The sequence below is a fragment of a genome, unplaced genomic scaffold, assembly GCF_019419815.1.
Source record: "Pyrus x bretschneideri cultivar Hongxiangsu unplaced genomic scaffold, Pyrus_bretschneideri_v1 Contig6, whole genome shotgun sequence".
NCBI lineage: Eukaryota > Viridiplantae > Streptophyta > Magnoliopsida > Rosales > Rosaceae > Pyrus > Pyrus x bretschneideri.
In genome coordinates this window covers 1,075,930-1,101,427 of record NW_025999798.1, presented here as the reverse complement: position 1 = coordinate 1,101,427, position 25,498 = coordinate 1,075,930, and the positions used below count along the sequence as shown (strand labels likewise).

At 37.4% G+C, this 25,498-nt stretch overlaps 5 protein-coding genes across 10 annotated transcripts; all 5 read left to right on the top strand.

Moving 5' to 3' along the window:
* The first annotated feature begins 3,191 nt into the window (after positions 1–3,191).
* On the top strand, positions 3,192–7,955 carry LOC103947290. Of its 4 annotated transcripts, none has more exons than XM_009358185.3 (6): positions 3,192–3,531; positions 3,973–4,029; positions 5,236–5,299; positions 5,609–6,417; positions 6,770–7,680; positions 7,787–7,955. In XM_009358185.3, exons 4-6 carry the CDS (start codon positions 5,722–5,724, stop codon positions 7,893–7,895), a joined length of 1,716 nt encoding a protein of 571 aa, XP_009356460.2. In that variant the 5' UTR covers positions 3,192–3,531; positions 3,973–4,029; positions 5,236–5,299; positions 5,609–5,721; the 3' UTR covers positions 7,896–7,955. The 4 variants fall into 4 exon arrangements, with proteins under 4 accessions (XP_009356460.2, XP_009356457.2, XP_048427835.1 ...); XM_009358182.3 differs by having other exon boundaries at positions 5,236–5,316; XM_048571878.1 differs by lacking the exon at positions 3,192–3,531 and adding an exon at positions 3,609–3,799.
* A 1,553-nt stretch (positions 7,956–9,508) lies between these two features.
* LOC103947366 lies at positions 9,509–11,263 on the top strand. Its single transcript, XM_009358271.2, has 4 exons — positions 9,509–9,733; positions 9,835–9,902; positions 10,056–10,119; positions 10,748–11,263. Exons 1-4 carry the CDS (start codon positions 9,619–9,621, stop codon positions 10,930–10,932), a joined length of 432 nt encoding a protein of 143 aa, XP_009356546.2. The 5' UTR covers positions 9,509–9,618; the 3' UTR covers positions 10,933–11,263.
* A 2,145-nt stretch (positions 11,264–13,408) lies between these two features.
* Positions 13,409–16,256, top strand: LOC103947292. 2 transcript variants are annotated; one of them, XM_009358186.3, is made up of 6 exons: positions 13,411–13,891; positions 13,971–14,077; positions 14,342–14,439; positions 14,773–14,984; positions 15,618–15,676; positions 15,880–16,256. In XM_009358186.3, the coding sequence occupies exons 1-6, from the start codon at positions 13,510–13,512 to the stop codon at positions 15,910–15,912; spliced, it is 891 nt and encodes a 296-aa protein (XP_009356461.2). In that variant the 5' UTR covers positions 13,411–13,509; the 3' UTR covers positions 15,913–16,256. The 2 variants fall into 2 exon arrangements, with proteins under 2 accessions (XP_048428307.1, XP_009356461.2); XM_048572350.1 differs by lacking the exons at positions 15,618–15,676; positions 15,880–16,256 and adding an exon at positions 15,127–15,602 and having other exon boundaries at positions 13,409–13,891.
* A 700-nt stretch (positions 16,257–16,956) lies between these two features.
* On the top strand, positions 16,957–21,489 carry LOC103947293 (protease 2). 2 transcript variants are annotated; one of them, XM_048571897.1, is made up of 11 exons: positions 16,957–17,421; positions 17,675–17,871; positions 17,988–18,225; positions 18,287–18,450; positions 18,498–18,727; positions 18,879–19,013; positions 19,151–19,279; positions 19,377–19,780; positions 19,926–20,142; positions 20,328–20,521; positions 20,630–21,489. In XM_048571897.1, exons 1-11 carry the CDS (start codon positions 17,021–17,023, stop codon positions 20,829–20,831), a joined length of 2,511 nt encoding a protein of 836 aa, XP_048427854.1. In that variant the 5' UTR covers positions 16,957–17,020; the 3' UTR covers positions 20,832–21,489. The 2 variants fall into 2 exon arrangements, with proteins under 2 accessions (XP_048427854.1, XP_009356462.2); XM_009358187.3 differs by having other exon boundaries at positions 16,959–17,421; positions 17,675–17,838; positions 17,988–18,210; positions 18,287–18,431; positions 18,521–18,727.
* A 901-nt stretch (positions 21,490–22,390) lies between these two features.
* LOC103947367 (rhamnogalacturonan I rhamnosyltransferase 1) lies at positions 22,391–25,084 on the top strand. The gene is made up of 7 exons (XM_018647448.2): positions 22,391–22,920; positions 23,047–23,114; positions 23,213–23,301; positions 23,418–23,583; positions 23,661–23,950; positions 24,160–24,364; positions 24,458–25,084. Exons 1-7 carry the CDS (start codon positions 22,563–22,565, stop codon positions 24,866–24,868), a joined length of 1,587 nt encoding a protein of 528 aa, XP_018502964.2. The 5' UTR covers positions 22,391–22,562; the 3' UTR covers positions 24,869–25,084.
* Positions 25,085–25,498: the final 414 nt, after the last annotated feature.

Below are 25,498 nucleotides of genomic sequence, written 5' to 3'. Positions count from 1 at the left end.
TCTTGCCGCACCGCCATATCGAATATGCGTTCTCTTTGCCATTGAGTACATACACCACTGCACTTCCAATTGTAATACAAAATGTCATATTATATAATACGAGACCAACTTATTTGCAAGGTGGAAACTGAATCTAGCCTCGGGGAGTTGCAGAAAACTTCCCACTGATATATCCATGGATCATGGGCTTTGGAATGATTAAACTGTAGTATTGAAAATCTTGTTTATCCATGTAAGACGAAACATTCAGCAAGGCGGTGCGATGGCGCTGCAGTCTGTCGGCGATGGAACGGCGGCGTGGAAGTGGTGCAGCAAGCCTTAGTGATGGTTGGATGATGGTAGACGACAGAACCACACACATCCGCAAATATGCAAAAATATTAACAGATGGTAAGGAAAATAAAAATACACACAGAAATATTCTCCCAACACTCCATTTGGGGCTCCATTGCATGAAGACAACAAAAAGATGCATGAGTCATATTTTATTTAGGTTTCCTTCCTTGAGAACGACATAGAAGAAGTTGAACTCCCAAATATTTAATATTGCAAATGCAAACGCACATTGGATACTGTTACTTCCATCATGGTTTACCTACCTATAAATTTATAATTCATGAGAATTCAGTTGGGATTCCCATATGGCCATATGCAGTAGTGACAAATAAAAAAAATAGAAGCAATATGCAGAACAAAAAATAAAAACATAAAAAGCAAAGAAACTCACAAAACAAAAATACAAATTAAAGAAGTTAAGCAAAAGGAGAGTTTTGGAATCCCCATGTAATAATAAACTGACACACATGCAGTGATATTTAAATGTAAAGCCCTTTAAACTGATACATATGCATGCATCCGATGCGATCCAGGCCAATTTTTTTTAAATAATTGAATAAATAATAAAGAAATTGCATGTAATGGGTGGGAATATATATATATATATGTATGTATGTATAAGAAATACTACCTGAACTTTTAGAAAAATGTGCAAATAGTGCCAAATACCACCTGAATTACAATATTTTACAACTTACCATCCAAAATTTGTGTTTTGTAGCTATGTACCACCTGCCATTACAAAATCTGTTAACTGATGATGTGTGCAATGCTAGTGCGGGCCATATGGGAAATATATGAACAATACTAGGATATAGATACTCAAAACTCAACTGATTCACAAAATTTCGTACTTATTTATCGAAACTGTGTATATATAAATCAATATAGGATCATCTTTGCCAAAAATATGAGTCACTATTCTATAGTCATAAAAATTGTTTAAAATCATCACCTCGTTGCTTAATGCTTATAAAGGATGAAGGCGTTACCTACCCTATACCTACTTGATCATTCTAATCCGTGAGATGACATGCAGGATTAATCTTATAATCCGTACATTTGCTTGACCAGATTTGAGAGCAATGCCAAAAACTAGTGAGATCAATCCACCGACTGACTTCCTTATCAGATACGCCTGCATGCATGCACGTATCCTAACAAACTCACTAGATAGCGTAGCTACTTGTTCCATATATTAATATCAATATCAATATTGGTGCAGTTAGAGATTCACCAACAAATCCATATCCTCTCGTAGTTGCAGTTGTACTAGAGTCCTAGGACTATTATTCTCAAGGAAACATCGATCTGTTTTCATGTTGCTTGCTTGCTATTGCTAGCTGCTCAGTTGATGCTTGTGTTTTGGTCTCGAAGGATAAATTTTCAGAGGTACTTAAAACACAAATCACGTCGTGTGTATGTGTGTGTGTGTGTGTGTATATATATATATATTTTTTTTTAGGGGTACTTTAATAAGGCAAATGAGGTGGTTGATGTATACTGGTTTAGTTCAAGTAAAATAGTAAGTCATATGTTTTTGTATTTCAAGTACAATAAAAAAAATTAAATTGTTGGGTTTGGAAAAAACACCTTTCCTAGAGGTTCAGTTTTTATGTAATCTTTTGGCTTCTAATTACTATTTTATTTTATATAGAATATTTGGTGGCAATGTGTTTACAAAATCGAAACATTTGTATTGATGAATACATTTTTTAACATACTTAAAATACGAAGCGTTACACTTTGTGTCATTATATAAGTAAAAAAAAATTATTTTTCAAATGTCTTTCTACTTGTACATTAATGTGTAGGATTGGGGAGAGAGAGAGAGAGAGACAGAGAGAGAGAGAGATGAATATATAGTGTACCATTTTGTATCATTAACACCCTGAAAAATGCATTGTAAGGATACGGACTGGCCAAGATGAACGCAAGATCAATTAGTTTTGGGGATGATTTGGATCCCGTGAAGCATGCGATATCAATCGTACCAAATTGACAAACACAATTTCAGTAAATAATGGCCGTCGATTTGGCATGGAATTCAATACATTCTTTAGATGTGACACCACCTTTGCTTTTTGCATCAATTCCGTCCATCTTGCCGAGTACCGACAAGACAGCCTTGCGGTTCCGCCGCCCCCGCCGGCCCGCCCCGGCGCACATTGGCAAGTACACATTCCGCCTACACGTGTGCTAGCAGCCAACCAAAACACAGTTGACGACAGAAAGTAAAAAGCTCCCTTTCAGATTACTCCCCAGAGTTGTAATCCCCGGCACCGCAAACCCGCATTAGCAATTTCAAACTTTGGCTCGTTTGAGATTGTTTTTAAACGAAACTTTTTTTGCTAAATACAATTATATGTGTTTTTTGATGAAACCAATTTTAGTTATTCTCGAAGTAATATCAACGAGCCCTTTAAAACTCGACCCACATTGCACATAACTAGTCAAGGATTTGGTCTTCATTTGTTTAGAAGAGGTCTTAGATTTAAGGGAAGTTAATGAAAAGTTTCCGGTATTATTTATTTTAATGAAAAATCAGATTTTTGTACTAAAAAGTTAATCATAATACTATTTACTTTATCTTTTATTTTGTCTTTAAAATTAAAATTTAAAATTTTCAAACCATTTCTATTAGTTTTTCTTAAATTTAACTCATACAAGGACGACTTATTGGGAGTGGATAAACCGTATTTCGTATCGATTTAATGGCTCAGATTTCTCGCCCAGAGTCTGATCAGAGAAAATTGACAATTGGTGATCGCCAACACAGAGACTTTGAGAGTGGAGAGGATGAAACGAATTGGGTCCCACAGAAGTATATTATATAAATACCTCCAGAAAATAAAAGAACTTAAGATCCCTGAAGCGATCGTGGACTTCTTCTATCGGCTCTAGAGAGAGAAAGAAACAGAGAGAGAGAGAAACAGAGGAGCTCATTGACTACCGAATTGGTTTGCAGAGCAGAAGCAGTTTGACTCCGCATTCTCTGCTCCCCTGATCCGTGACACAGCCTAACATTCCCAAGTTTCCGGCAAGTCAAAGACTCAAAGTTCCGGCCTTTACTTATTTTCAGCTCGGGGTTTGGCGATCGGTGTCGTGATCATGGGGCGGTGAGGTCTGTTTGGAAGGAAGGAAAATTTTGCGGGGATTTTCACGGAAGGTGACGGAAGGGAAAGTGGTTGACAGGTAAGAAGTGAGGAGGTGAAATGAATTGAGATATTAAATGCTGAAACCAATGCCTATTAATTAGGAGAGAAGAAGAAAAGAAAATAAAATCCGTTTAACCATTTTTGACTCCCCTTTGAACTCTCTCTCATCTCTCTCTTCTCACTCCTCTCTCTCTCATCAAACTTTCTTCCAAAGCCTACTCCTTTTTGGCTCTCTGATTAATCATTTTTATTGAAACTTTAATTCAACTACAGAATATTTCTCTCTCTCTGTTCTGGGAGCTAAGGTTCATTCTCTCTCTCTCTCTCTCTCCCTGCCAATTTCTCTGCAGAATTTAATACTGGTTTTACGATCTGAAATTATAAGAAATGGGTTTTTGTTGCTCTCAATTGGATTGAATTTACTTGATTTTTTGGGACTGATCCTTTTTCATTTGGGGTTATTTTCTTCTGGTTGTAGTTGTTTCTGAAGAGAGGAAGAGAAAGCTGCTGGTTTCTGTACCGCCAGATTAAAAAGGTACTTTCTTACTTTCTTATAATATTTTTATCTTCTGGGATCGGATTTAGATCTTTCTTATTCCCCCAACTTTTGTTTTTGGGTTTTTTTCTTTACAAATTTGCCCATCTGGGGTTTTCTGTAGATTTCATAGTCTGGGGTTTTGTTTTTTTTTTTCCTTGGATTCCAACCAGTTGGATCTGATGAGTGTGTTGCCTGACAAATTCGTAGGTTGAGAACTGGGAATCTTTAAAGGAAAGGCCTCTTGAGACTTTTGATTTTAATATTCATTTTTTAACTGTTGAAAGTTTGCAACTTTTTGTTGGGGTCTCAAAATGTTGGGACATTTTACCCCTTGTCTTTTTGTAGGGTGAGAACTGACTTTGGGGCTCCATGGTGTCTACCAAAGTTTTTTGACTATCAATTTCTGTCTCCCTCGTTTTTGGCTTCACGTTTTGCTTTACAATTTCTGATACTCTTTTTTGTTTTCCTATGAATATGTATATATATATATATGTGTGTGTATTGTTTTTTATTTTATCCTATCTGTGATGAAAAACTCGATGGGTGGCATTTGTATTTTCTGTTGTTTTTGTTTACACATGAAGAAGACATGGGAAGACTTAGAAAGAGATTTAAGAAAAGATATTGAGTAGTTAGAGTTTACAAAAGACAGCACAAAACCGAGTACAGTGGCTTTGTAGGATTTATACAGCCGATCTCACTTAATGGGGTAATGCTTGGATGTTGTTTGTTTGTTTACACATGAGGGGCAGCTGTGATAATTGTCTTTTGTTTCTTTAGGTTGGTCTTTGGGCTGCTATGTTGTAATCCACCATTAATCAATCCATTCCTTCCTTAATAATGTATAGAAAAAGAGGTAGTTGTGGGAAACTTCTGGCTTTTAATTATTGACGTGAGTTGTTTAGCAGCCCTTTCAATTTTATTTTCCTGATAAGTTGGGGATTCTCTTCAAGTATTTAACAGTTTTTGTTGACTCTCCTGTTTTTCTCCAACATTTTGTTTACATTGGTTCAAGTATGCTTTCACACATCTTTCAGATTTTGTGCCTAATCTTGAGATTGTATTTGTGTGAAAATCTTCGCGTTTTATTTCTATAACTTGAGCATCCTTGTTTCTGTTTAGCTTCCCTGTTATGAAGTTTTTCAAAGCGGGATTGTATTGAATTTTTTTGCTAACTTCTGTAAATTGCATTTGAATGGGCAGGGTCCATGCTTGAAAGTATCCCTTGCCGTAGCTTTGAAGCTTTCTCTGGCTTTCCTCAATCTATGTAATCCATGAAACTTGGTAATCACTGGTTATTTTTCATTTTGGTTTTGACCACTTTGTTATTGAACTCTTGCAGGTGCAGCAGACATCTTATTTATGAACTTTTGTAGTCTTCCATGTAGTTTTATCTTGATATCTTATGTTGTGTTGCGTAGGGCTATTTTCTCGATTGTGCCTCTATTTCAGCTTTTTATGACATAGTTTCAGAGTTATATAATACTCATCTGCAATGTATTCTTAGTAGGTAGAAAATGAATGCCATAATGCTCAGGTTTCTCTGGCACTGAGGGTTTGTTTTGATGTCTTGCAGAGAGAGAACCAGTGTTTGGCCACTTATCTATAAGCCACAATCCTGATTCTAATCCTTTTAATTGCAAGGACATTACTTTGGACACTGCGGGATTACAGTCAATAAATTGGACCATGAAGGAAAGTCAGAACAGGGTTTCGTGTGGTTCAGAGGACAATGAAGAAGATGCTGGTCAAGTACCGTATATGAGAAATGGCTTTTCTGTATCAAATTTTGACTGCTTAAAGACTCTGGATGATTTGGAAAACAGTAATGAAGACGCAGCAGTAAAGGGTTTTGGGTCACCATATGCTCGTTCTTCTGAAAATTTTGAAGCATTAGAGAAGGAATCGGATTATTATATGGACAAAAGCGTTACAGAATGTGAACTTCCAGAATTGATAGTTTGTTACAAAGACAGCAGTTGTAATACAATTAAGGACATATGTATTGATAAGGGAGTGCCTTCCCAAGACAAGAACTGGGTCGAAACTGGCATGGATGAGAAGGCATGCTGCACCTGTTTATCTCCTGATGAGGATCAGAATAAGCAAATGCTTGTAGAACAAATGGATATCGTTACGACCATTCCTGATGGCTTTAAACCTATTACAAAAAATGATTTAGAGAAGGGATTTTCCATTCCTTGCAATTCCAAGGATCTGACGGAGAGAGGCGATGCTATAAATTCGGAGAAGACTGCAATTGACGTGTCCAAAGAAATTTCGTCCCCTGCAAATGTGCTGGCAGTGCAAGAGTTGGGTGAAGGGAACCCCCACTCTAAGTCTTTTAATGAGGACAGTAATGAAGCCGAACAAGAGACTATTCAGGTATATCTCTAACTCTAAGTTTGTATTGTTGCATATTTTAATGTCTGCAACAGTAAGAGTGGAAACTAATTTGTGCGTAAAAGATTATTCTTCATAGGATAAATAATGAAAAAGATGACTGCTTTTGCAAATTTCCATTTGTGCGCATTAAGTGGCTGTTGCAACGATGACCTATATTTATGCTGCGATTATGCAGCGTTACTGACAGTTTTACTTGCTACGAGCAAACAAAAAAAATTCTGTCAGTGGAAGTTAGACTCTCAGCTTCATGTTTGGGAAAAGTATACTTGTGCATATAAGCTATAGACAAGAAAGTAGGAATTTGATGTAGTTTCCTGTGGTTTCAATGCAGGTGTCAAGTGAAATAGCAAAGACTGAGAGCCCTACTTTGGTTTCAGAAACTGAAGCGTCTAACCATATTGAGAAGGAAGTATTGGTTTCTGCAGCTGAAGAATCACAGTGCCTTCTTGGTGATAGAAAGGCAGAGAACAGAAACATTATTTCTGGTTTCGACGCTTCAGCACATGTATCCATTACCACAGACGTGAGCCATCAAAATAATGTCTGCGATATGCCTTTACATGATGATGATCATGATGTCAAAAACGACAATATGTCTGATTCAGAGGTCGTGCCCAGCCAAGTTCAACAGTGTTTAGCACCCATGGTTACTGGAAGAGAAGAGTGTCCTGAGAATGGTGTACATCTCGATACTAGAAATATGTCCAATGTTGATGATGACATTTCTGATTCAATGCTTGTTTCAAGCCATTTTCAACATTGTTTACCACCTGTGGCTACTGGAAATGAGGAGTTTCCTGAAACTGGTGTCTGTCAAAATCTCGATATTTTAGATACGGCCAAGGTTGATGATGACATTTCTGATTCAAAGATTGTTTGGAGCCAAGTTCAACATTGTTCAGCTTCTCCAACTATTGCCAGAGATGAGTGCCCTGAGAATGGCATCTGTCAATGTCCCGAAACTTCAAATACATCCAAGGTTGATGACATCTCTTATTCCAAAGTCGTTTCAAGCCAGGTTCAACATTGGTTAGCTCCTGAAATTTCATATCAATACATGGTGGAAGATGTGAATGCTGATACACAGAATGCTCCACTCCAATTTCAGCGCGGTCTAGGAGAGGCGAGTTTCTCAGCTGCTGGTCATTTCTCGAATTTCGTAGCCTCAGGTCCCTATTCTGGTAATGTCTCCCTTCGATCAGAAAGCAGCACCACCAGCACCCGCTCTTTTGCCTTCCCCGTGTGAGTAACCTCTCAAACCCCTTCCTCCCTTTTGTTTCTCTAACCACTATCAAGTTCCTGGAACACACAACTGATACCACATTCATATTCCCTCTTTGGCATGCAGATTACAGTCCGAGTGGAACAACAGTCCGGTTAGAATGGCGAAAGCTGACCGGAGGCATTTGCGTAAACATAGGGGTTGGAGGGGTTGTTTTCTTTGCTGTAGATTCTGATACTCTCCGAATGCTGTAATTAAGTTAAGCCAGAGTAAATGCTCCATCATATTTCTATCACATCTTTTATATTATCATCGTCAATACATACAACATGTTTTCTGCGGCTTGGGATGTAATTTGCGGTAGGTTTACAGGAGTGCCATGCTTTGTTAAGCGTGCGCTTTAAGGTGTAAGCACTGATTTATTTCATAGGAAAACTAATGAAAAGGGTTTGAAAACTTTGAGTTTTAACGAAAATGACAAAATAAAGGGTAAAGTGAATAGTATCAGGACTGACTTTTTAGTGTAAAAATGTGGTTTTTCGTTGAAGTTCCCTTATTTCATCCGTTTATCCTTCTTTTCCATTTTTACCCCTTTTGGATGGCTTATCGGTACGTGTTGGTTTGCTTATAAAGTCTGGCCCAAAAATTATTTGAATCCCGCCTATTTATTGTTCGTTTGAGATTGCTTATCTATAAAGCACTAATGCTCGAGAGAAGTGCTTTTATTATAACACATTGAAATCTTTGTTAAAAATCTAAGTGCTTATTATAAAAGCACTTGGAAAGGATTTTTGAAAAAACATGTGATATGTGTATCTCCAAAAAGTGTGTTTATTAGCTTGAAACACTTTTGAGAATTTTTCCCTAACGCAGAGTCTTTTTTTATTATTAGAAAGCGCTTTTAATCTTCTAAAAATAACACCAAACAACCCTTAATGTCAAAACTACAGAAGCACATATAATATGCTTTCACATGATTCACTTTCAAGCGTTTTTTTATTTATAAAACATTTGTTGCGCTTCTTTTTACTAAAAATAAAAAATAAAAAATACATTTGTTGCGCTTCTAATACTTGCATAGAATTAGAGGCCTATCAAGCCTGTGCCAGTAAAAAAGAAGGGCAAAAAAAGTAGTAGCTTCTTATGATGATTGAAGGTAGGTATGGGAAATTGAGTCTTGAAGCTAGGCATGTTATTGTTTTTAATCCTGCTAGGCTGGTCGCTCATCGAGCAGAAAGAATTTAAATGTGACCTACAAAATGAATGATTCATCGACGCATATGAGGTGGTCTTTCACCTTTTGAGCTATGCAGGGGTTGGGAAGTGATGGAATCGAAAAGCACACAATGTAACTATCGAATAATTTCTTTCTCCAAATGGGAAGAAAGGGGTTGAACCTTGGCTGAAGGTAAAAGACGTATTATCATTTTGCAAAATACATACATGCATCTTTTGTGATTTCATTGTGACATCTTAGACTAATAATACAATGTTATATGAGAATAAATTTATATTATACAAAAAGAAACTTGCTCTTAATATTGTATAATTGGCTCAAAACGTCACCCTAACAATAATCTTATTATGCATAAGTTTCTTCGATAATAGGACCACATGCGCCATCAATATTTGGAGGATGTGTGAAACTCATAAGATTGTTATAAAATAGAAACAAAGTGAAAAAGGCCCTACTGAATAGTGGTATGTACTAGGTCATGACAAAACCAACCCAAATGGTGTGAAAACCTTTATAAAAAGGAAAGCATAGTTAATTTGACAAAACAGTTCCTTCTGCTTGTATTGGAACTCTCCGTTTTGTGCTCTGTGTATCTCCTCTCTCTCTCTCTCTCTACCAGCTACCGCTACAATTGATTGATATAAATCACAGGCCATACCCACAAAAGAAGTGTATATATATATATATATATCAGTAGTTACAGTTAATCTTAGATAGTATTATGGAGATGGCATTCTGCACTTTTCTTTGCATTCTAATTCTCTCCACTTTGCTAATTACACCCGGCTGTGCTTCTCTGCAAACTCAACTTCTACCATCGAACAAACAAGCTGCAGGTACTCTCTCTCTCTCTCTCTCTCTCTCTCTCTCTCTCTCTCTCTCTCTCTCTCTAGGTTATATCTGGGACTCTGAGTAACCTTTTAACATTGTGATGCAGCGAAGAACGAACTGCAAGTTTCTCTCCCTACACTGCCAAGAAAACTTAGGTTCACTGTTAAAGTAACTGTAAGAATAATCTTTCCTTGGAACATTAGTAACTCGAATAAAAGTGTGTATACACACACACACACTTCTTAGCGCGTGCTTATGAAATTCATATCACTTCTTAACTTCATCTCCCTCACCCGCGTATATATTATCTGAAATATTTACATGCAGGTTGCAGAACAAGAAGCTAAAGATTACTCAGCCTACAGCAACCATAAGGAAAATGCTTTAGCAGGTATAATGCTTGTTCACGATGCTTAAACTAATAGTGAAATTGTTGTAATACATAGATTAAAGCTGAAAATTTTGGCAAACATCAATTGTAGCTAGTTTTTTCTTTTGTTCAAACAGTTCCAAATTTGACAAACGTGCATGTAGTAAGGAAATACTTAGTCCTATACATGTAAGGTTTCAATCTTCCGTGATAAATCATAATATGATATGTGTGCAGAGACTTTTCGCTTTGTAGTTAATAATACTTTTGCATATTGGTCATACGGTAATTCATAGAATAGGAGGTGTAAGGAGCCGAATAGTGTTCATGGAGCAATTGATTTCAAATTTTCAAATTTATTCTCTCAACTTACTACTGAAGTATTTAGTTGCGGGGAAATAATTTTCAGTCTTCTTTTTTATGCACACTTATGTTTATTTATAACTTTTTGATCCAAAAACGTAAAAAGATCAACGGATAAAAATAGATAAGAACATGTAGAAGGCCCTTAGTTGCAACTTGCTAGTATGAATGGTTAATAATTTTTCCAAGTAAGAATCTAAGGTAGTCAATGACCTCTGTCATGTATCATATATAGGCATATGTTTTTGAGTAAAATATTAAGTAAGTACTGTCATTGACTTTTCAGGTGGTAAGAAGCCAAGAACCCAGAAAGAAGATGAAAAAGTGCAGGTAGTGGAAAGAAGCAGATCAGCAGAAACAAGGCAAGAACAGATGGAGAAGGAGGACACGCCAGAGTTCTTCACAATGGATTATCAGAGTGTAAGACGACGAAGTCCCATACACAACTCCTTCCCTTCATTTTCTCCATGAAACATGCATGCCTGTTGCCTGTTGCCGTGGACAGATACTGATAGAAATTAGAACAAAGCACTTTGGATACGTTAATGCTAGGGTTTGTAATTAGGGAGGAAAATGAGGAGTGTGTGTGTGTTTTTAAGCATCTCTTGTGGCCGACATTAAGGAGCAAAACCCAAGATTTGTTGCTAACTAGGACGAGGTCCCCAAATTAAATTATTAATGTTGTTTTTGTGGAGTTGGTAGGTCTTTCGAGTAGTCAAATGAGGGCTACAAACCCCAACATTTGGTAACATGCTCTCACGGGAATTGCAAACTATATATTATAGTTAAGTATTTATTTATATTGCATATCTTTGCGGGTTAAAGTTAGTTGATCAAAATAGTGTTTTTGGTCTTGTTTCGGAGTAGTGCTACATTTACCATCTATTTATATCATCTTTCTAATAGAAGTAACACATGTAGATCTCATCTCTATTAGAGAGATAGTACAAATGCTGGTATAAATAAATGGTAAGAAAATCATTTTTGTTTGTTTCATAATAGCTCTCTTGCTCTCTCAATAGTTTAAAGTAGTTTAAAATATTGCATTGTGTGAATAATAATAAAAATATATATATATGTATATATATTTGTATAAGCTAATTAGTTCGAGATAAATGCTAAGGAGGTTTTTTCAAAAGTTGATTCTTTATAGACTCTCTAGCATCGAATGTTTTTAGCATAATAATTTTATAGTGTTGGCACGGGAGTTGACATTGAACTGTGAAGTGATAGAGAGTTCATAAAAAATTTCACTTTTGAGATAATTTCTTTAGCATTTCTCTTAGTTAGAAACAAACATTGATTTGCCTGCTTAAGCTTGATTATGGTAAGCAAGTTTTGTTATGTAGCGCATAAGTGGGTGGAACAGTATCCTTGGTAGACTCCATGGCAATAGTCCCGTACGATTTTCAACTAGTTAATTAAACTTGCTTCTTAATCGAAGGAATTATATATACATGCGTTCCTAGTTTCAACTTTGAATGGTGCCAATGATCCATGATTCCAATACTTTGACCCAATAGACTGCAAAGCACGTTGTTAAGGTCCTTTTCGACTATTAAAATGTTACAGGCCTGAGAAGGGCCTAATAAATGCCCAAAGAAGAATAAAACGACCAAGATCCAAAGAAAAAAAAAGACGAAGGCCTAATAGAACTTCAAAGGGCAGCTCCGAACGCCACAGAGGACCGTTCAATGGCCTAGTTTGTTAGCAAAGGGGTCGAGCATTTCCTCATAAAGTAATTTTTGGTAAGTTGACAAACTGACAATTTTATACTATGAAGTCCCAGGGGTAGGCTTACTCGACACTAATCCCAGGGTACGTGTTTGCCATAAACAAAGGTAAAAGCCTACGAAAGGACGTAAAGATTGTCAAACTAAGCGCTTGGGATAGGGTACTATTGACTCATCAGAGCCAAGTAAGGCACCCGGAAAGAGTTGGCCCAAAAAAACATGCATTTAGAAATGAACCAATGTCACTTTGTTACCACGTGTCGCTAGGGAGTGTAGAAGAGTAGCTAGCAAGTCATGTCTACGTACTTGGTTTATTAAATGTGAAGGTGGTAAAGTACTTGAGTCTGGGACTTTTGATGCTCGATGAGGGCCTATATAAAGGGGGTGATTACCTCTTATAATCAGTCATATACAAGAGACAAAAAGAAAGATTTAGACTATTACCGACCACTCCTTGTAACCAATGTTCAATATATATATGAGCACCACAGTGAACGTAGCCCAATTTTAAGGGGCAAACCGCTTAATCCTTACTATTAAATTATTACAGTTTTAATCTCGAGCCCACCAAAACCGACTATACTAATCTTTGTTAACCCCTTATTTTTTAACGTTGACACACGTCTTCAAATTTGAATTTTTCTTCCATAGCCATTTATTATTCCAATCGAAGTGAAGGTTGTTGAGAGTTGCCACATATTTTATATCAACTTAAATCATTCTTTAAACTACCCCAATGAGTCGAATCACACTATTTTGTTTGTGAATGAAATAAATGAGCGTGCGTATTTCAAAGAAATAGATCGATCGGAAAAGTACATCTCGATGAAACAATAAGGTTGAAAAAACAATTTGATGAACAAACAATGAGTCAAATCATGCTCAAAATTAAAATGAAACGTGAGAAAATAGATATTTTATGTGAGCATTCACTATATTAATAAAAAAACTATTTTTATTTGGTGATGCTATCTGCACACCATATTCTACCTTCCACACATTCTTCTCAATTTTCAACTGTCGAATTAAACGAATTGAATAATATAAATGACAAAAATTAAAAAAAGATGTATAAAAAGTAAAAACGGGTTCATTTGTGGAAAAAAATCAATCAAATTCGTTCACTTTCAAAAGAAAACGACAGGTCGGTTGATTTTATGGTAGTTAACGACGGGCGTTTATTAGCCGCGCAACCAAAGCGCGCTCTAGCACCTACGAGGGTTGGCAAATCTTGAGAAACACAGTAGCTAAGTAAACGGTGGGACAAAACAAATAAAGGAGGCAATCCAAACAGCAAAGGAGAGATCAAACGACAATGGAAGACTTGTGGAAGCGAGCCAAGACCTTCGCCGAAGAAGCGGCCAAGAAGTCCCAAACCCTAACCACCTCAGCCAAGATCACCGACCTAGTCTCCGAAACCGCCAAGCGATCCCGCGAGTTCGCCGCCGAGGCGTCCAAGAAGGCCGACGAGATCAAGACGGCCGCGCTCAAGCAGGCCGATCAGATCAAGTCCCTCTCCGTCTCCGAGATCATTCCTCCCCAGCTCGCCTCGCTCTCGATCGTCAACTCCGCCTCCGCGTCCTCCGCCCCTGAGCCGCCCTCGCCGTCGGAGCTCAGGAAGTTCGGTGTCACCGACGATCTCAGAGATTTTGTCAAGGGACTCACTTCCGACACCTTCAAGCATTTTCCGGTCCAAGGTATTGGCCGATTTCAGTTCGTTTCTTTGTTGATTTCAGTTGAATTGAGGCGAATGTGCGTTGTTCTGAGTTGTTTCAGATGCGGCGGAGGAGGTCTCCGATGTGCCGACCACGACCTCGAATGTGAGGAAAGATCTGACGGAGTGGCAGGAGCGACATGCAACTTTGGTGCTCACTACTGTTAAGGTCAGTTTTGTAATGTGGAAAATGCTAAAGAGACCATCTTTGAGGTGGCAATAAAGTAAGATTTCATGTATTTTCGCTATCTGATTCAATTCTGATACAGCGCAACACAAACATAGTGTTAAGTTCAATGCAATCCATCTTAGCTGTATTTCGAAATTTGATTCGCCGATTTATTGCTCAATTTGATGAAGAAATGTGTTAAGTTTGTATTGATACCGTTATGGACTTGTCGAATTCTTCGTGAGAATACTGATTTTCTTGCAGGAAATTTCAAGGCTGAGATATGAATTATGCCCGCGTGCTATGAAAGAAAGAATATTCTGGAAGATATATTTTACCCTTGTGAGCAGTCATGTGGCGCCGTAAGTAGCAGTTCATTTTGGTTAAGCGATTCTTAAATTGAGCAATAGTATTATTGAAAATTTTATGCAATTGTGTGTGTTTTCTCATTATAATTTTAAACAAGAGACGAGCAGTCCTCTTGTTTTAGTGTAATACAGTCATGTGTTGCGAACTTGTGGCTGTGTTGTTCACATAAAGTTTAAAGATGTTTAAAAAAGAGGAAGTTTAAAAGATAGATCTAGATACTTTTTATTGGGTGGTTAGTTGTTATGGGGAGGGCTCTTGATTTTGGAAAATTTTGGTCTCAGTCTGTAGTCTTTTCCGTAGATGACTGACTATGAACTTATGATCAGATATGAGAAGCAATACATGGAGGAATTGAAAGTCAAGGAAGCAGAGAAACTAAAAGATGATATTGTGAAGCCAACACCTGTGGTTGGAGTGACTGACAAAGCAGAAGGATCTGAAAAGAACACAAAGCCTTTAGTTTCGAAATCATCGTCAACTGAGCAGGACTTGGATAGTTTTCTTTTGGGTGATCTTGAAGACAGTGATGGGGGTCCAGGTATAGTTCCTTTACCTTTTCACTCGTAGCCTGTGTATGATTTTGCGAGCCATGCCCGCGAGCTTTCCCACCATCTTTAAGTTAAAGGATGCTCATGTCTTTCAACTTGTTACTCTAAACTCACATATCTATTTATGTTTAGTCATTATTCAATTAAGAAGTTGAAATCGCTGAACCGGTGTGGAATGGCCAAAAGAGAGGTTGTATGGGGTTAGAGTTCCGTGTGTCTTACATGTGCACAATTTGAAGGCACACAAGCAGGTGGCATGGTAACTAGAAATTGTATACTCCCAATTCCCGAGCATGTAATAGAAATGATTTTATGAAACAGAACCTGACAGATTGAAATGCTTAATGAAAAACTGATGCACATGTTTCATATTTCACCTCAATATAGTGAGTTGGTTTTATTCTCGTGAGAGAATTATTTCTTATTCATCACCAATGTACTCTGATAAAAGTCTATCTGTAACCAGTGAAGCTGTGTGTTGTTAACAAATCCTTACTAGTCATAAGAGTCATACCCTTCCATAGTTCCTTTGTAGTTTTTCGTTGAGACAATCTCCTCATTTTCTAGGATTTTCCTTCTTGTGCAATTTACTCTTCAGTTTGTTGACAATTTTGTACTTTCAGATGATCATGATGATGGTGATGGGAGCTTTGATGATGATTTTGACAAGATTGGCAATTCGGTAAGCTTCATTTATCCCATTGGTTCAGCTATGAGACTTCTTTCTTTGCGGTTTTTTCAATTCTATGTTGTATTGTATCTTACATTTTTTGGGGTCAGTTTTTTACATTATCACGAAACCTCCCGCTTAGTTTGACCAACTATTTATGAACGTTCCATAAGTACCGTGCAAATGATTTGTGGCATTTTAATGGAAACTTGCAGGATGTTGAAGATGAGAAGCACGCAAAGAAATGACAACTGCAACAGAATGAAATTGCTACTATGGCATTATGAAGGAGAAGGCAAAACTAGCTTCTGTAAGACTGTAACAAATAGATCAAAGTAAAACCGAAGCGAAAGACGTCGAGAAGTATTTCTGTCTCACAATTTTTTCATTTTTTAGTTGTAGAGTTGATTACTCTGTAAAACTTGAAGTGGGACGCCATTTGAAGTCATTCATTTGTTATATTTGCCGTAGACGGTGACGGATATTGGTACCCAATTGTCTGCAAATGGGTCGACCCGATTGCTTTTTCTTGTACATATCACCTGATTATGTTATATATATACACATTTCGACCGTAAAAGGAGATTATGTTTGTAATGGTGTCTATATATTATGCTACAATGCTAATAGCAATATCTTGTATGGCATTTATCTCGACTTATAAGTAGGTCTCAAGTTAGATTCACTTGGACGTAGAGTTCGATAGTTGATTATTATGATTGACTTATTGCATGGTTTTGCTCACATTTCTCTCTGATTTTTCATTTGTAATAACGGGACTATAAAACAGTAGAATGTTGCAGGCGTGAGTTAGATCAATTGTCATTTTTGCCAAAGGAGTGAATTCCAAGTTTGAATCTTTTTGTGTTCGAATCAAATGTTTTATGAAAATAAAATAAACAGGGCTCTTTAGCCAAAAGAGTAATTGAGATTGTCATCACTTCTCATTTTGGTTTCTGATATTGGTCGTGAGATTGTCCATCGTCAATCATTTTAGCTTATTTTTAATCATGTAAGTGGTCTTGAGATTTTCCATTGTCAATCATTTTGAAAAATCTCCTGTAAATGAAATAAAGCACCAATTCAAGTAGATGAGTTAGTTTGACAAAAATACTATCAACTTACTAGAGATTTTTCATAGAGTGACCATAATTATTGGTGATGGACAATCTTAGACACTAATTCTATCTGTTTTAAATCTCAAGTATCGAAATAAGAAATTATGCCAATACCAGATATCATTTTGGCTAAAAAGCAATAAAATAGTAATAGGGTCAGTGGGGTTATAAGATTCTAATACTTCCCGGCAGAAGTCGTTACCTTTCTGAGCTTCCCCCATTTCCAGTTAAAGCTTTCATGGCTCTTCTTTCTTCCATCCTTAAACCCCACTGCTCAAGCTCAATCAAAGGCTCCTCTTTAACCCTCTCTTTTCTCTTATTCCCCAACATATCCTCCTCCTTCTTCTCCACTCTCTGCAGAGCCCACCCCACCACACCTTCCCCACAGCCCTCTCCGCCGCCGCCAGTCCCCAAGAAAGTCCCTTTCGCTGTCTCAGCTCATGGAAAAACGTGGCAGGATCCCTACCGCTGGATGTCCAACACCGACGACCCTGATCTCGCCGATCATCTCAACAAAGAAAACTCATATGCTGAGGCATTCATGGCCGACACTCAAAATCTGCAGCGCACTCTCTTCTCCGAAATGAAAAGCCGAATGCCCGCCAAGATTTCCACTCCTCCAGAGCGCTGGGGACCCTGGTTTGCCCATTTCCCGCCTTACCCGTTTCGTATTTTTATAAAATTTGCATTCTTTGTGTTAGCTGCAGTTTGTGAATTTGAAGTTGCTGTTTTTCGTCGTTGTTATTAGGGCTCGTTTGATAGCTATTTCGTTTTTTAGCTTTTCCGTGAAGTTTGTGATTCCGCATCGTGTAATGATAAGTAAAGGCTACAACTTTTGAAAGGAATACACATTAAAAATAACTTACCAATGTCGTTTGTTAAAATTGAGCAGGTTGTATTACCAATACATTCCAGAGGGGAAGGAATACCCGGTTCTTTGTAGACGATTAGGAAGTGAAAAAGGTGATTGGATTAAGAACTTTCTCCGATACGCAAGAGGAGGATTTGGAATGGAGGAGATTTTGCTCGACTGGAATGAAATTGCAAGGCGATATGGAAAGCTTCTGTCTTTACTTGCATGCTTTCATTGTTGATAGTTGCTGAATTCTACGCTCTAGTTGGTTGATAGCCTCATTTTCTTTGTTGTTAATCCTGGTATCTTCTTTTCGTATTAGTTATTAGTGAATTATGTACTTTAATTGTAGGTTATGTGCATGTTGGCACATGTCGAATTTCACCAGACCACCATTTTCTAGCGTACACAGTAGACACTAAGGGTGATGAACAGTTCAGGCTTCAAATTAAGGACCTAAGAAGTGGATGTGTTATCCCCAAAGTACGAGTGGATGGTGTTGTTAGCTTGGCATGGGCTCAAGATGGGAGTACTCTGTTCTATACGCTATCAGACGAGAACCAACGACCTTACAGGCATACTTTATTTCTGTTACTTATGGCTTTTTCTCTTGAGACGATAATATCATCTTACCTATTTGTGTTTTGGCAGAGTATGCTGCTCAAAACTAGGATCTGATGATATTGAAAATATCACTGTATTTACAGAAAGCAATTCCAGCTTCTGTGTGGACATAACAAGCACAAAGGATGGCAAGTTTATAACTGTCAATTCAAACTCAAGAACTTCATCTGAGGAAGGAACTTTACTGTTTCATTGTTTTGCAGATATTTACTTTGAAAGTATTTTCCTTGGGTGAGCTAACTTCTCTGGCTGAACTTACAGGTTTATTTGATAGATGCTGCCAACCCATTAGATGGTTTGCAGAGAGTTTGGAAGCGTGTTTCTGGTGTACAGTATTTTCTTGAACATCACCATGGATTATTTTATGTTCTTACAAATGCTCCTTTGAGTGAAAATAAGGTGTGGTCTGGTGAAGGTTATTACCTAGCTAGCTGCGGGGGTGAAGATCTACCAACATCTAATTGGCAGGTCAAGTTTCTTCTTACTCATGAATCTTAGTACAGACACTTGGTTTTCTCTATTTCCTGATGTTATCTGTACTTCGAGTTCTTCACTACTGAACCTCATTTATGTTTTCGAGTCCTTTTTCTCATTTTGACATACTTTTTTCTTTTTGTAGAATATAATCCTTCCAAGTGAAGATTTAAGCATACAAGATATGGACATGTTTGATGGACATCTGGTCCTTTCTCTCAGCAAGAAGGGTTTTTCTATGTTGTGTTCCTGTAATTTGCCTGTCCTTGTTGATTGTAAGGTATTTATCTATCTGCTTAGTTACATTTTTGGTTATAAACATAAAAATAAAATGTTACATTGATAGAGTTAACCTTTATCTCTTCCACATACAAAGTATTTGTCGTTAATCTGCTACTTTTATTGACTTGATTCCAGCACCAATTGGAGATTGATGATCTTGATCCATGGTTTTTCGCTCTGCCCTCAAACTTATGTAATGTTGTTCCAGGTTCTAACCATGATTTCCATAACTCAGTGTACCGCGCAGTGCTTTCATCTCCAGTGGTATACTTTTTAAGCTTGATTTTAGAGTTTAATAACTTATACACTTTAGTTTGACTTTCTTGTTCGTTTGATTCTTTGTCCATTTTTTAACTTGCAGATGCCTGATGTAGTTGTTGACTACGACATGTCGAGCAGGAGATTCTCAATTGTGCAGCAAGAGGAAGTGAGGGATTTTTATGATAGAACATTCCCACCAACTAATCAGCTCGATTTGAATAAAAAATTTGGCTCACAATATCAGGAGGATGTCCAGATAAGTGAATCACAGAGATGGAAGGAGTATTCTGATGAATACTGCTGTGTGAGGAAGGAGGTTATCTCCCATGATGGTGTTAGAGTTCCGTTGACCATATTGTACTCTCATACAGCCTGGGAGAAGAGTCAGTCGCCTGGCCTTCTGAAAGGCTATGGAGCATATGGGGAGGTTTTAGATAAAAGCTGGTGTGCAGAGCACCTGTGTTTACTTGATCGGGGATGGGTTGTGGCATTTGCTGATGTGAGGTTGGTCCTTTCTAATTTTAGTCATTTCAAAATAATATATGTTTTTGAAAGTGATTCTACTTTCTTAGCTGGAACAAACGTGCTGTTTTTCTTGTGAATCCTTTTTGTTATCCTGTTAAATAACTCGATGTGGTTGTATGGGCAGGGGTGGTGGTGGTGCAGATTCTTCGTGGCATAAATCTGGCACTGGGTTTAATAAATTGAATTCAATATATGATTTTGTATCATGTGGAAACTACCTGATTGAAGAGGGATACGTACATAAAGATCGGCTTGGTGCTATTGGACATAGTGCTGGAGGCCTTCTTGTTGGAGCAACTATCAATATGTACCCCGATCTCTTTCGAGCTTCTATTTTGAAGGTTAGATTTTAAAGCCAACAACTAGTCTCTTCTTTTTGTTATTCTGGTTTGATGAACTTGGACTCCTGTCCATCAGCACTTCAGTAGTTCCCGTTATCTTTTTCTTTTATAGTAGAAAAGAAGTGCATTCTGTTTACCTTTGTATTACATTGTTGGTACTGATGTTTGGATGATATATTTGTCAGGTTCCGTTCCTTGATATATGCAACACTTTAATGGATCCTAGTTTGCCTCTCACCATTCTGGATTATGAAGAATTCGGCAATCCTCAGATACAGTCCAAATTTGAGCTTATCTTCAGTTATTCACCGTACGATAACATTTCTCAAGGCAGTTGCTACCCTTCAATGCTTGTTACAGCGTCCCTTCACGACTCAAGGTATATTCATCTTGTGCCTTTTGTTATCCTAGTTACATGCAGTAACAAATCCAGGCACACACACATTCCATATACTTACTCTGGTTGCATTTAACATCCATTTCTCAGGGTTGGGTTTTGGGAAGCCGCCAAGTGGGTGGCCAAAGTTCGAGAGAGTACATGTCCTCGTTGTTCACGTTCAGTCATTCTGAAGACAAATATGGCTGGAGGACATTTTGGCGAAGGTGGACGGTATGCTCAATGTGAGGAAGCTGCTTATGATTATGCATTTCTATTCAAAGCTATGGGGTTGCTGAAGATTGAAAAATAAGATTTGCAGTGCAATGGGCAGTGGTCTCAGAGGAAGTCGAAGGAACTGGCTGGATTCCCTGGTGAAGAGTGAACGTTTTCTTCCTGCAATTCTATCGCGCGCTCGCTCTATGGGATTGAGCTCTTGAGGGGAAGGAATTTACTAGGCAGGCAGTATTTTGCTGAGGGTTTGAGTTAGTTCAAGGCTCGCTAACACCTGCAGACAATGAGAGCATTTCTGTTCTAGTACTGTAACTCCAAGGAATTTTCGTGCAATCCTCCTCGGATCTCTCCTTCATTTTCGCCTCTTTGCAGTAAAGGGACTGATCGAAAGTTTTCGTTAAAGATAGATTGTTAAGCTTATCTCAGTTGAGGTATTCACCATTTTCTTGGTGACCGGAGCAGACCATGTCTTTGACGGAGATTAACGTGGAACCTGGTTTCCAAATCCAAGGAGTCGAGAACTGTTACATGAAAGATGATTTGGCTTACAGTAACCAGAACGGTGAATATATACTGAAGCTCTTGACGAATGGTTATACACCTTCCAATTTTTATATTAATTTTTTGAAAATTCAGTGTTGCAAAATTTGTTCGTGGTTCATTCCTCGACTGGAAAGATAGTAATTTTCTTCAGGTTGAAATTTTTTGACAATAGGGACCAATTACGATTTGTGTTATGTCTCTCTTAAACGTCATATTACACGTTTTACTTGTTTTGTATCAAATCCATGTAAAGTAAAGTAAGCTGGAATGGCGATAATCCAAATATTCAATGCTGAAATAAGGTGCCTTTAATTTGCTCAAAATATTTAAATTCACATGCCCGAGGTTAAAGATGAAATCACAGATCCATATATGAGGATAGTCAAATTAGCTAGGACAAACCACGATGGGGTGGCCTAGCGGTTGAGGACGAACTTCAAACTCCTATTTCATACAGCACGTTGTAGGTTTGATTTTTAGCGCTGGTGAATCACATGAAAATCACATGAAGATGGCTAGAGTGAAGCTGTAAAGCATTTGTTTGTGAGTCTTCCCATGATTCGAAATGATGAATTATTATGACAAACCTACCAGCTGATCACCTTAAAAAAAAAAAAAAAAAAAAAAAAAAAAAAGAAGAATTAACTAGGACAATGTGTCGCCATGTATCCAAGTTCGATTTCTCCTCCCTATAAAAAAAATATCCCACAACTTTTGTTAAATGCACTAAATCGATTTTATTAATCCCCATTAATCTTTGTTGTCAATCATGAATTTTGGCACATTAGTATTGATGGGTGCATTTCCCCCTGTTTTTTTGTTCACCAAATGCTCCCTAATTATCCACTTGAATATTCAGCTTTCCATATTATCAGGTGGTGTTCTATGCGTGTCCCGTTTCGACGTCATGGAGTTATTAATTTAATTAACCCTCAACCAAAATAACATAAACTTGGAAAGAAAAAAAATTGACTGAAATTGTCACATTTAATTCCTTAAAAATGAAAACAAGTTGAAATTATTAATTTCAATTCCTAAATAATGCAACGAGTTGTTCATAATTTCATACGCCTCTAAATTTCGTCCTTTAAAAGGGTACTTGTAACACTCATATCTCTCGCAGCTCACCAATCACTCCTAAACCCATTATCAAGCATATATAATTCCCTGTGAATATATATGCTTGGAAATTAATGCCACGTAATATAATCTCAACTTAATTAGCATATACTTATATATCGATTGAACAAGAAGTATTTCCGAAATAATGGATAGAAAGGATTATCCCATGGAGCCAGAACTCGAGGAGATGAAGGAAAAGCCCTACAAGAGTAAAGTCCTGTACTTGAGGTACACAGGAGCCATGAAAGCTGAACTATTGAAGGTTCTGGAACGCCTGGTTCCTGGAGGGATCAAAACTGATAAGCTCAAGAGTTTTATCAATGGGAGCATCAAAGCCAAGAAGTTAGAGGGTTTTGTCATTGGTCGAGCCAGACTGGAGCGGTTGAAGCTTTGGGCAGCGAGGGTCACGACGGTGCTGCTACTGTGGGCTATTACCGTGCAGCTCAAGGCTCTGGGCGAGACCTTGTTGCCAAGGATATCTCAGAGCTCTCTTCCACCTGAAAGTACGTATATATGTTACCAATGTCATGCATGCATGCATGCATGCCACTATTTGAATTTCTCTTTGTTTTTTTGTTCTTCTGTGAAATTAAATAGGATCTTTAATTTTTGTTTGTGATTACCTCTAGGGGTTTATGAGAATAATGGATATCTGATGGTTTCATCCAATGGAGGACTAAATCAAATGCGATCTGGTGTAAGTAATTTATTTATTCTTTCTAATTATAATTTCCTGTCACTAATTGTCCATAAGTTTTGAGTGTTGCTATGGTTGGTTTTACTATACTCTTATAGATAAGTGACATGGTGGCTATTGCGAGATATATGAATGTCACGCTTATAGTTCCTGAAATGGATAATACTTCCTTCTGGAATGACCAGAGGTGAGACTAATCTTAATTATGCTGTTAATTATTTTAATCTAACCAGTTAAATTAAATCAATAATATGTTTGGTTATATATGGTTAAATCAATAATATGTTTGGTTATATATGGCAGCCAATTCAAAGACATATTCGACGTAGATTATTTCATTGCATCGTTGAGAGACGAAGTTCGAATTTTGAAAGAATTGCCTCCTGAGCAGAAGAAAAAAGTGGAATTAGAATCCCTTTATTCCATGCCTCCCATCAGCTGGTCTAACATGACTTACTACTATAACACGGTTAGTCTATTTTTATCTGTTGAAATGTTACCATTATTCATTAACCACAACCACTGATTGTGTTACTAATTGCACAGATCATTCCTCGGTTTAAAACATACGAAGTTGTGCACTTCACCAAAACTGATGCTAGGCTTGCTAACAATGGGATTCCTGAAGAGGTTCAGAAGCTTCGGTGCCGTGCAAACTACCAAGCTCTGAGATTTGCTCCTCCGATTGAGGAATTGGGCGGGAAAATCGTCCGAATTCTCATGGAAAGAGGCCCTTTCTTGGTCCTTCATCTGAGATACGAAATGGACATGGTGGCCTTCTCTGGTTGTACTGAAGGTTGCAACGAAGAAGAGATTGAAGAAACCACCAAAATGAGGTAATTAACATAATAACGTGCATGTACACATGTAAATCAAGTTCTAATTGCCACAGAATATTTGACATATATGTTAAGTTGTTAGATTGAATTGGGAAAATTGACTATGTGAACTCTTTTTTAAAATGTATGATTACTTAGAGTTAATAGTACGACAACATAATTTTAATAAGGATACGACAGTTTGACAACATAACTTTGCAATTCAGATATGAATACCCGTGGTGGAAAGAGAAGGAAATAGATTCTGATAAGAAAAGGAAAGCCGGTTTATGCCCTCTAACCCCAGAAGAAACTGCCCTAGCATTGAGGGCACTGGACATTGATCCAAATATCCAAGTGTATATTGCTGCTGGAGATATTTACAAGGCAGAGAGGAGAATGGCACCTCTCAAAGAAGCTTTTCCAAACTTGGTAATTAACTTGATTATTGATAATTCACTTCAACTAATCATAGTAATTCTGTAGATTAATTAACTGATAATTATAACTTATATGATTACACAGGTGAGAAAGGAGACATTGGCGGAAGCATCGGATCTACTGCCCTTCCAAAGCCATTCAAACCAGATGGCAGCACTGGATTATTACGTGTCAATAAAGAGTGACATTTTTGTCCCAACATATGGAGGCAACATGGCCAAAGTAGTGGAAGGGCATAGAAGGTATTTGGGATTCAAGAAGACCATTCTTCTGGACAGAAAAGTTCTGGTTGATCTGGTAGATCTGTACAACAATGGAAGTGTGAGCTGGAATGAATTCTCATTTGGAGTGAAGGCTGCTCATGCAGACCGCATGGGAAACCCTACTACAAGACTGGAGGTGCCGGGAAAACCAAAGCTAGAAGATTACTTCTATACAAACCCACAGGAATGTTTGGCACCTATTGATGATGAAGATAGCAACAACGAAGATTAATTATTACTAATTATATTATGTTGTGATTAAATGTATGAACAAATATTTTTTTTAATTAATAATGACCTTTTATTAGGGGATTTTTTCTGTTGATATCAGTCTTATCAATTCATGTATTAAATTGAAGTTATCACTGTTTCCTGCAAAATTGGGAAAGAAGGGAATCAAAGTGTAAGATAATATTCATGCAAAGCAAAGCATGTTCATTTGAATATTCTTGCAGTATTTTCTTGGTAAATTAATTGGTCATTCCTAATAAAATCTCTAAAATTGCATAAAACTTTTTTCTATGTCTCTCGTCACGCCATTAATTTCTCTCATGTAATTGAGAGATACCTGTAAAGTTTTTGCAGATAAAAATTTGTGAGCATTGAGAGAGGTTTCCCTTTTTCTTTTTTTTTGAGATATATATTTGTTTTTTTTTTTTTGAACAAACGATATTGTCTACATTAAAAGGAATGAGGTGGGCTTCGCCTCACAATAGGCTAACAATAATGTGGTTCAAATTCACTTTTGACGAGAATCAAACCTAAGACCTCTTACTTACAAGTGAAGATAAATATCAACATACTGTAATACTAAGTGGCAAGATATATATTTGTTAAATTTGGGTTTACATAATTTTCCCCT